This window comes from Quercus robur, chromosome 7, assembly GCF_932294415.1.
Source record: "Quercus robur chromosome 7, dhQueRobu3.1, whole genome shotgun sequence".
Classification (NCBI taxonomy): Eukaryota; Viridiplantae; Streptophyta; class Magnoliopsida; order Fagales; family Fagaceae; genus Quercus; species Quercus robur.
In genome coordinates this window covers 23,678,400-23,692,229 of record NC_065540.1, presented here as the reverse complement: position 1 = coordinate 23,692,229, position 13,830 = coordinate 23,678,400, and the positions used below count along the sequence as shown (strand labels likewise).

At 37.3% G+C, this 13,830-nt stretch overlaps 1 protein-coding gene and 1 long non-coding RNA gene across 2 annotated transcripts; one reads left to right on the top strand and one right to left on the bottom strand.

Annotated features, from left to right (window-relative positions):
• Window positions 1-6,594: 6,594 nt before the first annotated feature.
• On the bottom strand, window positions 6,595-7,519 carry LOC126692848 (dirigent protein 22-like). Its single transcript, XM_050388647.1, has one exon. The coding sequence runs from the start codon at window positions 7,471-7,473 to the stop codon at window positions 6,880-6,882; it is 594 nt and encodes a 197-aa protein (XP_050244604.1). The 5' UTR covers window positions 7,474-7,519; the 3' UTR covers window positions 6,595-6,879.
• Window positions 7,520-9,284: 1,765 nt separating this feature from the next.
• On the top strand, window positions 9,285-11,359 carry LOC126692846 (uncharacterized). The gene is made up of 2 exons (XR_007645109.1): window positions 9,285-10,014; window positions 11,059-11,359. It is a non-coding gene; the product is annotated as an uncharacterized LOC126692846 (long non-coding RNA).
• Window positions 11,360-13,830: the final 2,471 nt, after the last annotated feature.

Sequence of the window (13,830 nt, the reverse complement as noted above, 5' to 3'; positions counted from 1 at the left end):
ATGGTTTGGGCCATGGTGGGGAGAAAAGTTCCCAGTGTTTTAGAGAAGAAACCACGGTTTGTGTCTGAAACTGGCAAAATTTGTTTAATAGTACTTTTTTTAGAAAATAATTTGGTGAATAGCATATGTTTGAAGTTATTTAGTTAATTAGACTATTTTTGGAAGTCGAGTTTAGCAAACTCGAGTTTGGGCTGGAAGTCAAGTTTGACAAACTCGACTTCCAAGCAATATTGATGCATCCTGCTTGCTCTTGCTTGGAAGTCGAGTTTGACAAACTCGACTTCCAACCCAAACTCGAGTTTGCCAAACTCGACTTCTAAAAACAGTTTAACTAACTAAATAACTTATTTTGTGTACTGTTTTCCTAAAATTTTTCTTAAAACATACCATTTGGCAAATTTTGCCCTGAAAACTCTATACCTTCAAACATAATCTTAAAATAGAGAAGCGTTGAGTCGTGGACAAAATTAATGTAGCAGTTCAAGAACTGCTAACATACGCTGCTAACCGAGTAAATTTACCAATTTAATAAGTAATGGACAACCAACGAGACACTAAACAAATTAATTGGTAATTGAAAGCCAAAATTTCATCGACACCAATCAGAATTGCTAACCAAATTACATAAAATAAGAGGGCAATTAATAATTTAATACAGGATTAGATAACATGTGAGCAAAACCAAAACATATTAAATTTCTAAAGTCAAAGGTGACCTACCCACTAATTTAATGAAAGAAGTGGTCTTAGTTCAGGATCGTGCGATTGCCATTAAAGATTGAGCAGAGAGTGCCAAATATGTGTTCGTCACAAAAAGAAGAAGATGATAATGATGATAATGATATAAAGGACCAAATATCTGTTCATAGGTTGAATTCCCTATCATATCTTTAAAAAAAAATTAAAAAACTAATTTCTATATAAATATCAGAAAAAGGTAAAGAGAGAGATTCGAAATCAGAGAGGGTCCCTGTTTTTCTTATATACAACCTTTTATAATAACTAAGTTATACTGAAAACGATATTTTATTTGGAAAATGAGAAATAAATGTGTATGTCAAGTTGTCAACATGAGTTTGTGAACATACACGAAGTCCTATATTGAATGGTTAAATTTTTTGAGATTCATTTGGTTGCACTGACAATCCAAGAGCTTGTGCCAAAAGTTAAAGACAACCAGGCTTGGATAGTAGTTGGACGAAGCCCCAACCAGATCAGTATAAATGTAATTGTGATGCTACTTAAGGGTAAAAATGGCTGCTACATATGGCTGTGATAATAAGGAAAAGTAATGGAGAAACTGTACCAGCTATAACTAAACTGATTTTGACACAATAGATCCCGGTGTAGCAGAAGTTAAAACTAAAAATTCTCTCAAGAGACTGTCAGAGTAATTTTGATGCAAAAGAAGTTCTTACTAGTGGTGATTAAAGGAGATGCAAAAGCTTGTGTGGAGGCAATTGTGAAACCAAATGTGTACCCAAATTGGCAGCTTGAGGAAATTATAGATGAGGTAAAAAACATGGTTGAAAGCTCAAATTAGTGTGAAAATACTAGAGCTTGTTTAGGCCCCAATTTTAAAGATACAGCTAGATTACTTTTATTCTAACTAAACAAAAGTGCGGAACAAAAGTAAATATGTGTAATAAACCGGTAACACTACTCTAAGCCATATCCAACCACAATGAACAATAAATAACAAGCTTAAAGAGTAGGGAAGAGAGATGCAAATACGAGATAACACCAAGACGTGTTATCAAAGAGGAAACCAAAGAACTCGATGAAAAACCTCTCCGCAACCCTCCAAATCGAAATCGATCCACTAATGAATAAAGTTGAAGTACACAAATAACAAAAAGCCTTCCAAGCCTAGTATACCCTATGTACTTGAGCCCTCCAAGCTCCTGCAACCAACGAATTTCTCGGAGTCTTGTCTTCACTAACTTTCTAGATCCCGCAATTCAGCCCAATTGCATCCGCCACTAAATGGCTCCTTCCCATGCTTCCCAAGGGCACCAAAACTTGACTCAACACTCAGATTGAGTGTGGTAAGTGTTTAGGTTAAGAACTTCTCAAAGATATAGAGATGGAGAGGTAGGAGTAAAGGAAAACCAAGAGAAAATTTGCAAATGATTGTGAGTATAACAATCTCTAACTCTCAAGTGTTTTTGCTAGGATTTTCTCTCTGAAAAGCACTCCTTACATTTCGTGGGTAATAAGGGTATTTATAGTGTGGGTAAAGAATTTGGTAAAGCACTTTATCTTTTTGCCAAATATAATGTTTCACGAGTACCTTGCGAGATGGCATTTCTTGCGAAGTACTCGCAAATTTGACAGTCTGGCATGACTCTTCAGCTTCTAGTCATATGCTTCACACGTGGCCTTTTACGGGTTACTCTTCTTGCAAGCTAGTCGAGAACTGCACTGATCTTCTTTTAACACTTGATTCTTCACCAATCTCTCAAACATCCCTTACAATTAAATCCACATAAATAGAGGGAAATGATTGAAGAAATTATAATCAAATTTGGCACGAAATTAAAGCCAACAAAGGCTAGTTGGAAATCACAACTTTACAATCTCCCCCTTTAGCTATTTCATGACAAAATCCTTAATAGACTCTAGACTTAAACGTGAGTTTGGGAACAAAGATAAAACTCACTCACACCTAAATCTAAAAACTGTGAAGTACTTGAACCATATAAACCTGTATCCTAAAACACTTGCACATAACAAATAAACTTCATTAAGTACGAGACAAGTAAAACACAAGGCATGTATAGAGAACAAGCAAAATGCGATCAAGATAATCACAAGATATGAGAACATATAGCATAGCTTGATCATAAAGAAACAGTCATTAAGAAATGACCACAATGAACATTTAACGAGTAAATGATCATCCGGATATGCAATGCAATTAAGAGCAATGCAAAAATCAATTGCATGTCCAACAAACCACATGATGCATTAAAGAAACTAAAGCAAGACGTAATAGATAACTATAAGCATCAAGAAATGGTTATAAAAACCAAGAAACACAAAGTACTAAAGAAAAACTAAGTTTTAAACTAAAATACTAAAAGTTTTAAATAAAGCACTGTATAAAAAATTTAAAAAAAAAGAAAAGAAAAAAAAAACACACATAAACTTAAACTATAAAAACATATGTTAGACTATCCAAAAGATGTGTGGTTATAGGTTAGCTTCCTCCTTTTGAGCCCACTGATCTCCCCCTTTCAATATGCACTCCCCCTTAACTAAGAGAGCATTCTTGTAGGGTTTTGTCTCTACGTTCTGACCATACTGAGATGACTTCACCTTCCTCTGACGTTAAATTAATATGTTGCAACCAATCAATAACATCAGTGTCCATCCTAGGTTTTCTACTCTATTGGTTTAGGAAAATTGAGAAAACAGTGGGATGTAGAAGAAGAAAACCACGTGAGAACGTGGTGAAGAAAAAATGGCTCACCCTAGGTGAGAAGGAAAACTCCTAGTGAGAGGAGAAGAAAAAATTTGCATTAAAAATTCTAAAATGCGAAGGTAAAAAAAAAGAGTTATATTTAAATATATAAAAAGTCTCAAATCAGTTTTCACCTAACGCCCTCAAATACATCAAGCCGCCTCTATTTATCTATTATACTTTTCTTAATCAGTACTTTAGACAATTTTTTAATAAGAAAACTATGTAAACAACAAGATTAACTGCTACTCAAGATTCATCTTCTTACTTAGCCCTAAAAAAATTCTTGGAACCACCCACTTGGATAACCCTTTTCCTTTTTTTCCTACTGACCCCCTAAAAAAATTCTGGAGTCGCTATTGGAGTTAGGAGCAACTTATTTTTGAAGGCGATTTCACAAATATACATATGAAGACTAACTCTCAGGTGCGCATTGACTTCAATAGTTCAATGCCGTATGGGAAAGAAGCAGAGGAGCTGTCTAAGATTGTGCTGGAAAAGTCTTTGACACTGGTTTATGGGGAACATGGCTATGGCCGCCACGTAGGTGACATACAATTAATGTAAAAGCAAATTTGCCTTTGGGTTTTAAAAGTTTTATCATATTATTTTTGGTTAAAGGGAAAATATATTAAAAACTAACCGAAAACAAAATTCAGTCTATTACAAGATGTTGCTCTATCAAGAGCCAGCAGATTCACCAAGTTTTATCATTAGGTGATTTAATGAGTTCTATCTTCATAATACCAAAAAAAAAAAGTAATTTAATAAGATTTTCTTTATATGAATTTTAAATTTTTAATATTTTGTAAATAAAAGTTTTACACAACGCTTTTTATTGAATTTGTTTGTTCTCATAACCAAGTACTTAACTAATGGATTGATTAACACCCACAAACAGTCATTCCCTAACACAGTTTGCCTCCAATAAACATTACAACATTTAACATGGGCCCAAAGAACAAATGGAGGTCATGACTTGTGGGATGTTATGCTATTATTCATAATTTGTGAGATGTAGACATTTTTGTTTTCTGATATAAGAAGATAGTGAGAGAAGATAATGTAAGGTTCGAATCACATGCATGAAAAACCACAAATAATATAAGGACAAAACTTAGATACAGTACTTTAGATACAGTTTCTTAGGTTCCCTCTTTAAATTTAAGCCACGTGTCCAATAAAGTTAACTTAACAAACGGGCGTTAAAAGATAACGGCGTCCTCTCCTTGTTTTAGTTTTTCTGTTTTTCCTCACTGGCCCGCAATTGATGATTTTAGGGTGCGTTTGAATCGACTTCAAACGCATTCCGGAAATGATTTTCCGGAAAATAGGTGTGTTTGGTTGGTCCGGAAAATTCTATTTTCCGGAAATTGAAATCCGTTGACCGAAAAAATTAGCCTTTGACCACGGAAATCAATTACCGGCTCTATTTTCACTTCAAAGGATTTCCGGAAAAGAGAGAGAGAGAGAGAGAGCGCGCGCGCGCGAGGGAGAAGACCAGTGGGCGGATCCAGACACAAGCCACAACCCAGATCGCGCGATCGCGATCTCGCCGGCGGATCGCGATCTCGCGAAGGCGAGATCGCGATCAACGTCGCGATCTCGCGTTCGCGAGATCGCGCCAGATCGAGATCGCGATCGACGGCGCGATCTCGGATCCGCGATCGCGATCTCGGATCCGCGATCGCGATCGACGCAGCGAGATTGCGATCTCGGATCGCGATCGCGATCTCGGATCGCGATCGCGCCGTGGATCGCGATCGACGGCGCGGTCGTCGGACTGAATTTGTCGCCGTGGATCGCGATTTTTTCCTGGGTTGTGGGTTGTGTTTTTCTGAATTTGTGTTTTCCTTTCTTTTCCAAACAGCAGAAAATATTTTCCGGAAAATTTTTTGAAGTCCAACCAAACACCATGAAAACATTTTCCTTTTCCAGAAATTAGCATTTCCGGAAAATACATATTTTCCGGAAAACGTTTTCCAGCAACCAAACACAGCCTTAGTTTCAAATATCAAATCTTTCCCTAGTTGACTTCCTCCACTAAGTCTCCTCATTCAAATTTCTTCTACTAAAGTCTCCTCCTCCAGAGACATCAGGTTTCTCTTATGTTCTTTTTCATATTTCTTTGGCCTTTTTCTTTCTTTTTTTTCCAAATCCTCTCCTCTTTTTATGGCTTACCCAGCAACAGATCGAAAGAAATAAGGGGCATGCCCCGCTGTCTTCTTCATCTCTCTTATAGGCTAGTTCTCTCTTAAAGCTTCTATTATGGGGTTTTCATGTGGGTGAAAACCAATCTGCCTCCTCACATGGTGGCCAAAATGAATGCAAGGTGTGGTTGTGAAGGGATTTTGTCCAAAATTTGTTGAGTTTTAGCCAAAATTTCAATTTGGAACTTGTTTGTTTCTTGGGAAAATGAAGGTGAAAGCATTTGAAGCCATCTGGTGTTTCTAGCAAGTTGAGTTACCTTAAAGGGCTTAGGATCCGGTGCAATACCTAGGGTATTGCACCGGGTGCAATTCACCCAAATCATTCATTATTTTTTTTTACTTTTCATCTTTTTAACTTTTTACTTTTTATTTCTTTTATTTTTTTTTTTTAACTTTATTGAATTAATAATTGAGGTTGAAAGTTATTTTTTGTAACTATTAATCTCAATCATTCATAATAATTATATCAAGTATAATATCCTAAATATTGCATCTGATCTTAAACCACTTTAGAGGTTGAGCTCATGGCTCAAGGCTCACGTGAATGATATTGATGGATCTATTTACTTTCTTGATCTTTCCTTCTTCTGAATGAGTTTACTGCACTTTCTCTTCTTTTTAGGTGTGGTAGTAGTAAAAGCTTGGTTGAGTTATTACTGCACAGCGTTGGTTGAGCAATAACTTTAGAGTTCAAATGGTGCTTGTTGAGTTAATTAACTTTATTGAACACATGCCTTAAACTTAAAGAGAGAATAGTTTAAGAGAGAATCTAAAGAAGTTTTATTCATATATTATTATCACATGAACCGAGATAAAGAAATTACTAAGAGAATTTTTATTTTATTTTTTTATACAACAAAATAGGAGGGGGTATTTCAAGTTTTTAACACTTTATTAATCTCCTCAATAAATATCAAATGGTAAAACTAAACCACACATAAACATAATAATCATTCTCAAAATAATGATACAAAATCCTCAACTTTTCTTTCGTAGTACTAGTTAATATTTTATTGAATGAAAAGAAAAAAAAAAAAAAAAAAAGTAAATAAACTCACACAAATCAACGTCATCCTTAAACGACTAACCCAACGGCTTTAATTCCCAAAGCCTTCTAATTCTAAACGAAAATTTTAAAACAAAAAGGCTAATAATCAAAGCACTATAGCTATTAAATTAAAAAACAAGAGTAAAACACACACATCAATAATGGAAGACATAAACATTATACTCCACAACAGCATCACCAGTTTTAAGGTCAATCGTGTGAGTATGAGCATGAGCATACCCACGTGCGAATCGGAAAAGCCCACTCCCACCAACGATAGGCATTTCCCTGACATCGGAGAGCACAGTATTGCGACCCAATACACTGAGAGTACTGCCATTATACTTGCCTTCAGTGAAAGCAAAGTTGAGCGCCATTAAAAACCCCACGTCAGTTTGCGAAGCAGAAGCATAGATTCCTTGAGCTCTGCCAACGGGTTTTGAGCTCAGCTGGGGCTTTACAGTCAAAGGGTCGTCGATCATCACAACGGCTCCGAAACCTGTGAGTGATGTCTTTGTCATCGGAGCCTCGGCGACTCTCACCGCCGTGGCGTTTTTCCCACTGACTATGTCGTGGAAGTAGAAGTGGAGGTGGCTTAGTTTCTCACGCTTTAGCCCGAGTTTAGCTGGAGATAAGATTCTTGAGAAGCCATGGTTTTTTTTGGCGGTGGTGAGGGTTGAGATAGAGAAAATGGTGAACAGAATGAGAAGGAAGGTGAGGGTCTTGGTCTTGGTCTTGGTCTTGGCCATGGAGTGCTACTTTAATTGAAAGGTTTAGAAATGAGCACTAGTTTGTGCCTAGCAGCTACCTTTATATTGTGTTCTAAATTAGTTTGGTCTTGGTCTTGGTCTTTTTCCTTTTTTTTTTCTTTTTTTTTCTTTTTTTTTGATAATCAACACAACCAATTTCATTAGATGGGACATAAACCCATGGATAAAACATCCATACAGATTTGGTCAGCAATCATGGGTGGAATAGCCTCAACCCATATAGTAGAGTCGAAAATATTACAAGCATGCCTAGCAAGTAAATGGGCTGCAATATTACAATGCCTACGCACATGGTTTGTCTTCCACATCTTAAAAGCCTTCAGCCTCGTTCTAGCACCTTCCACAATTTTTTGGTTTGAGCTTGGGGGATGGTCATTGATATGCCAAGAATGTATTGACTCCTTGTGATAAATTAACAAATTAATTAGTCAAGTTAATTAATTAATTTAATTAGCATACAATACGCGTGGTAGCACAAACAAATCACCAACTAAGTTAAAGTTTCAACGGAAAATAAATTGACACGGTGATTTGTTTACGAATGGGGAAAACCTACACGGCAAAAACCCCACTGGGTGATTTTAAAGTCACCACTCCCGAGAATTCACTATTACCACAACAAGTAGTTACAAGTAAAGGAATCTCAGTACCTTATACCAACTTACAGTTGAACCCTTACTCCAATACCTAATTGGACTTATTCTGTAGTGACAATCTCTCCTTTTAATGCACGGCTCCTAGTACGTGACTAATCAATTCGATGCACAAATCCCAATACACGGCTTACACACCAACTTGAGAAAGATTTTGACTGCAAAGTTCTTCAGTTCATCAACACAATGAATATCACGAAACTCTTTGGTTACAAAACCCTACAGTATACAAACACAGCAGCTTCTTCAAGAGAAAGATAAACTAGGGCAAATTCTGTCTCCTGTCACAATTTGTATGAACACAACTTTGCTTCACACTTGCGCAACCTTTGACGGCCCTTAAAACAATCCTTATATATGTTTAGGGTTGTGAGAAAAAAAAGCCCAAACATGTATTCACGGATTGAAGTGAAATCAGCTCTAAAAAACTGATTTTCATACATCTCGATAAATACCCTATCTATCGAGAAGCTATCGAGCATCGAGCTTCAGGAGCCTTTTTAAACCTCGATAGATACTAGCTATCGAGCTTTAAAATTCAGCACTTCTTCACTTGTTTCTTAGACAGACTTGCATGGTTTTAACACTTGAATTTGAAACCTTATTCCTTGAAGCATTAAACACATGCTAGATCTACCGAATTACAAGTAAATTGCGTTTTGTCAAAAGATTAGCCAATTCAATATTGACATATGTTCCTAACATTGAATCACATATGTCCTAACAGTCATGTTTTGCGAGGGCTGACATTACAATTGAAGCATCACCTTCTACAATCACTTCCCCAAGGCGCAGGTCCCTTGCGAAGATAATTCCTTATTCTGCCACTCTTGCTTCCACCTCTAGAGCCCCTAATGGGAAAGGTATTTTCTTACACATTGCACACATCAGTTATCCTTGCTCATTTTTGACAACCACTCCCACACTGCAATGCCCTGCCTCTTTGAACACAGCTCCATCGATGTTAACCTTGTACCACCCACGTTTAAAAGGGCAAGGGTGACACTATAATGTCCCGTCAGTCTAAAAAAAAAAAAAAGTCAAGGTCAGATTTTTTGGTTTCCCACGTGCCAAGCGCCACCTAACCCCACTACCCACCTCATAATCACTCTACCTTATCTTCTTTGGCCAGCTCACTCCCTGCTTCTCATTTCTTTCTTTTTCTTCTTTTTCATTTTCAGTAGAACACTCTCTACTCTCATCCTCTCCACTGGCACTTCCACACCACCACCATCACCATTTCCACCATCATTTTTCCGGCAAGATCACGGGAAAATTCTTGGGAACCCATAAACACCTTCACATCCTTTTTTTTGAGTAAAAATTTCTCATTTTTTTGTGGGTTTTGCACTTTTGCTTGAGGTTATTTTTATCTAAGTTTTAATAATGATACTCATATGATTTATGAGCATAGGAAGTGATATTTATGTGTTTTTATGTATGGGTTTTGTATTGGTGGAATTATTTGATGAGTGGGTATATGGTTTGTGCTAATGATTACTACCTAAAATTTATTTATGGTGGAAAATTTAGGAGTTTTAAGTTATAACATATGATGGTTGGTAAATTTAATTTTTCCATTGCCATTGGGTTTATTTGGAGTTGGAGATGATATTGAATGGGTTAAATTTATAAATTGGAGTCTATGCCTTGTGAATTAATTTGTTGAGAAACTTTAGAAGAGGAATATGTTATTGATGAGGTTAAATGCTAGGCTTGCCTAATTAAGTGCATATTTGGCAATTCCTAAATTGTAGCTAGATACAATTTTAAGCTTTATGCTTATTGTGTTAGATTTGCTTGATATTGTTGAGGTTCTAGCTAATCTCCTTTGGAGTTTGGAGAATTAGGCTTTTGCGGTTGCAAGGTAAGTAGCTTTTTAATGGAATTTTTGGAAAATAATCATGTTGCATAAACATTACTTTTGGGTCAAACACATTTTGGAAAATTAATAGTGGAACTATGTTTTTCTAAAAGGTGTTGTGTTGTGACCCTACTATATTTATATATGAAAATACATCATATTTGGTATTGCATTTGGGGAAATGCATGAATTGTTGATATGGAAAAATGAGCATCTTTTATTTAATTTTTGATAAGAAAATCATTGATTTTATGGTATATCGAAAAATTTAAAGATGCTTATCTTGTCTTGTATTATTTAGGAAATTGATAGAAATTTTTTGAGAAGAATGAAGTTGAAAACCTTACAAACTTTGTAGAAGTTAGATTATTTAAGGTTTTCTGAAACTACTTGGATATGAGCTATGTGTTTCAAGGTAATGTAAACTGTGAGTTTATGTGGTTTTAACACCATGCCATATGTGATTTTCCGGTGATCACCCGATTTGGTTTCCGTAGTCTTTGTGACAATGGAATCAAATCCAGGTTAGTGCTCTTTCACTTTGGATGACGCATTCTTCCCTACTGCCCAAAGGGGGAAGAGGTTCCTTGATTGTGTGTGGGTGAGGCTACTGCCCATGGGGCCAAGAGACCACATGCAAGAGAGGTCCTATTTGACGCGCTCTCTCTACTGCCGATGGGGGGAGAGAAAAACCTTGAGGGTATGGGTGAGGTTGTTGTCCATGGGGCCAAGAGTCTGTATACCAGAGAGGACAATATCATGCCAGTTGTGAATGGGTAGATCCCCTGACCAGTCTATGTGGTAGTGTGGTATATTTATGATAATTTACCCTATGTTAGATATTATGGCTTTAGAAATTATTTTGTTGGTACTCACAGATTATAGTATACGACAGTTTCAAGGTATTTACTTTGAGAAACTTTGTATTTCATTATTCAATCATTCTTGTCATTTCATATTATTATTATTGAAGATGAAACTTGCATTTCCCCCACCCCCATTAATTATGCTACTTACTGGGTTTTGGCTCATCCCAATCTTTCACAGTCTTACAGATTAATTAGCTATATCATGGGAATGGAGCTTGCCTTATCGGTAGTGATTGGAGTTTTATGCTGAATTGGGAGACTTACATTACTAATGGTTGGTGACTCGATCTTGCTATGTTCAATGAGACCTTAATTAATTCTATTGGAGGTTGGTCACTTGAGGTTTGTTAGCCTTAGGCGTGGTAGGCCTAGACTCGATATTAAGATTCCTTATCCTTGATAAGATTGTGATTTTGTGTAATCCAAGAGTTTTGTAATATATATTCATGTATTATGTGGAAGCACCTGATTTTTAGTTATTGTTCGTAAATATGTTATAGAGCTCTGACTTGTAATGTGGAGATTTATGGTTATATATTCTTATCATATGGAAATAAAAGGAAAATAAAGATCTCCTATAGTTTGGTTGTCCAAAAAGGAAAAAATCTACAAGTACCTTTGGGATGTATTTCTCATGCTTTGGACCCTTTTGGGTTTGGGGCGTGACAGACACGATGCTCTGTTCTGCCCCTCTGGTTTGGGATTGGTGTCATTAGGGACATTACTTTGACAAAACTCCTCCACGTAGTTGGCTGCATCCCTGGCTATTGTTTTGGCCAATTTGCACCTACCTTCATGCTTGACGAGGTTTCTGTTTTTCCATATTCCCTAGGCTGTAGTTACAAAAAATTCCCAATCAATATCCATGGAAAACTCCCTCATCAACCACATAATATCGATGAAGTCTTTCTATGGTGAGATCCTAGTAAGGAGCTTAATACCCGATTCCTTCCACACCTCAGAAGCTGCCTTGCAATTCCATAGAGTGTGACTTAACATTTCCCTTTCGCCACAAAATACACATCCATCAATTGTCGCCACTTTCCTTCTAACCAAACAATGATTCGTAGGCAGAATGTTCGTGCAAGCCCTCCACAAGAAGTGTTTAATTTTGCTTAGGCATTGAAGCTTCCAAATTGACTTCCAAATGTTGGACATTTTTTAGTTATCCGAGCAATCTCCACTATCCCTAGCCTGTTTGACTTTTTTGAGAGCTTGAAGAACTACACCATGAGCGCTTCTAACCATGAATCTCCCATTCTTGGTCCATGCCCAAATTAAGGAATCTTCGGGTAGACCTAGGTTGATTGGAATGCCCAACATCGCATTAGCTTCATGGGGGAGAAAGGTGTTTTTCACCTTATTAGTATCCTAAGTACCCTTTTCACAGTCCAGCAAATTAGCCACCATCTCAGCATCTAAACCTTGTCTTCTAAGGCTGCACACTTTGAAAGATACAGGAGTTGGAAGCCACTTGTCCTTCCAAATATTGACCTTCCTTCCATTCCCGATGATCCATCTCATGCCTTTCTCAATGATACATCTTGCAGCCAAGATACTTCACCATGTGTAGGAAGGGTTTTTCCCCAATTGAGCCTCAATGAAGCTAGAATTCTTAAAATACCTGGCCTTGTATACTTTGTGGAGAAGGGAGGAGGTGTTTTGGAGCAGCCGCTAGCCCTGTTTAGCAAAGAGAGCTAAATTGAATGCCTTTAAGTCCTTGAAACCCATCCTGCCATCCGCTTTCCTCATACACATTCTTTCCCATGGAACCCAAGTCATTTTCCTCTCACTTCCTTTCTACCCCCACCAAAACTACTCACCATGGTGTTTAGCTCTCAACATAGGGAATCTGGGAGCTTGAAACAGCTTATGGTGTACGTGGGGGTGGCTTGGGCCACCGCTTTGATGAGGATTTCTCTGCCTGCACTTGATAAAAGTTTGCCCTTCCACCTAGCTATCCTTCTTCCCACTTGGTCCTTCAATCGATTGAAGGCTTTCTTTTTTCCTTTCTCTATCATCGAAGGCAGCCCTAAATATTTTTCATGTTGTTGTATGATTTGCGCCCCAAAAAGGTTTTTCACCCCCTCTTGCACTTCTCTCTTCGTATTTTTTCTAAAGAAAAGTGAGGTTTTCTCCTTATTCAATTTCTAGCCTAAATCCATTTCATAATCTGTCAGAACATTGATCACTCAATTACTTTCCTCCATGGAAGCTCTACATAAAATGATGCTGTCGTCGGCGAATAGCAAATGAGAAATCTAAGGAGCCCCTCTACACACTTGGACTCCCTTCAATCTTCCCATACTCACCTCCCTTCTAATCATAGCTAACAAACCCTTGGCACATAGCAGGAAAAGGTAGGGGGAGATAGGGTCTCCCTAATGAAGCTCCCTAGTAGGATTAATGTAGCCTTTTGGTACACCATTAATGAGAACCGAGTATGACACAGTCTTCATGCACATCATAGTAAGAGCAATCCACCTTTCCTAGAATCCCATTCTCCTCATCATCGCCTCTAAGTATGGCCACTCCACCTTATCGTATGCCTTACTCATGTCGAGTTTTATGGCCATCATTCCTTTCTTCCCTTTTCTTTTCTTGTTGATACAGTGCATTGTCTAAAAGGCAATGAGCATGTTGTCTGTGATTTGTCTCCCTGGCACAAAAGCACTTTGGGCTTCACTTATCACTTCAGGTAGAATCTTCTTTAGTCTATTAGCGAGGACTTTAGATATGATCTTGTATATTACGTTGCACAGGCTGATAGGTCTGAATTTTGTAATTTTTTACGAGCACTTCACTTTTGGAATTAGGCAAATGTAGGTCTCATTTATACTATTAGGCATAACACCAAAGTTCAGTGAATGCAATACACAATTAATGACATTAGGACCTACTATACTCCAATATTTTTGGAAAAAAATAGGACATATACCATCTGGGCCCG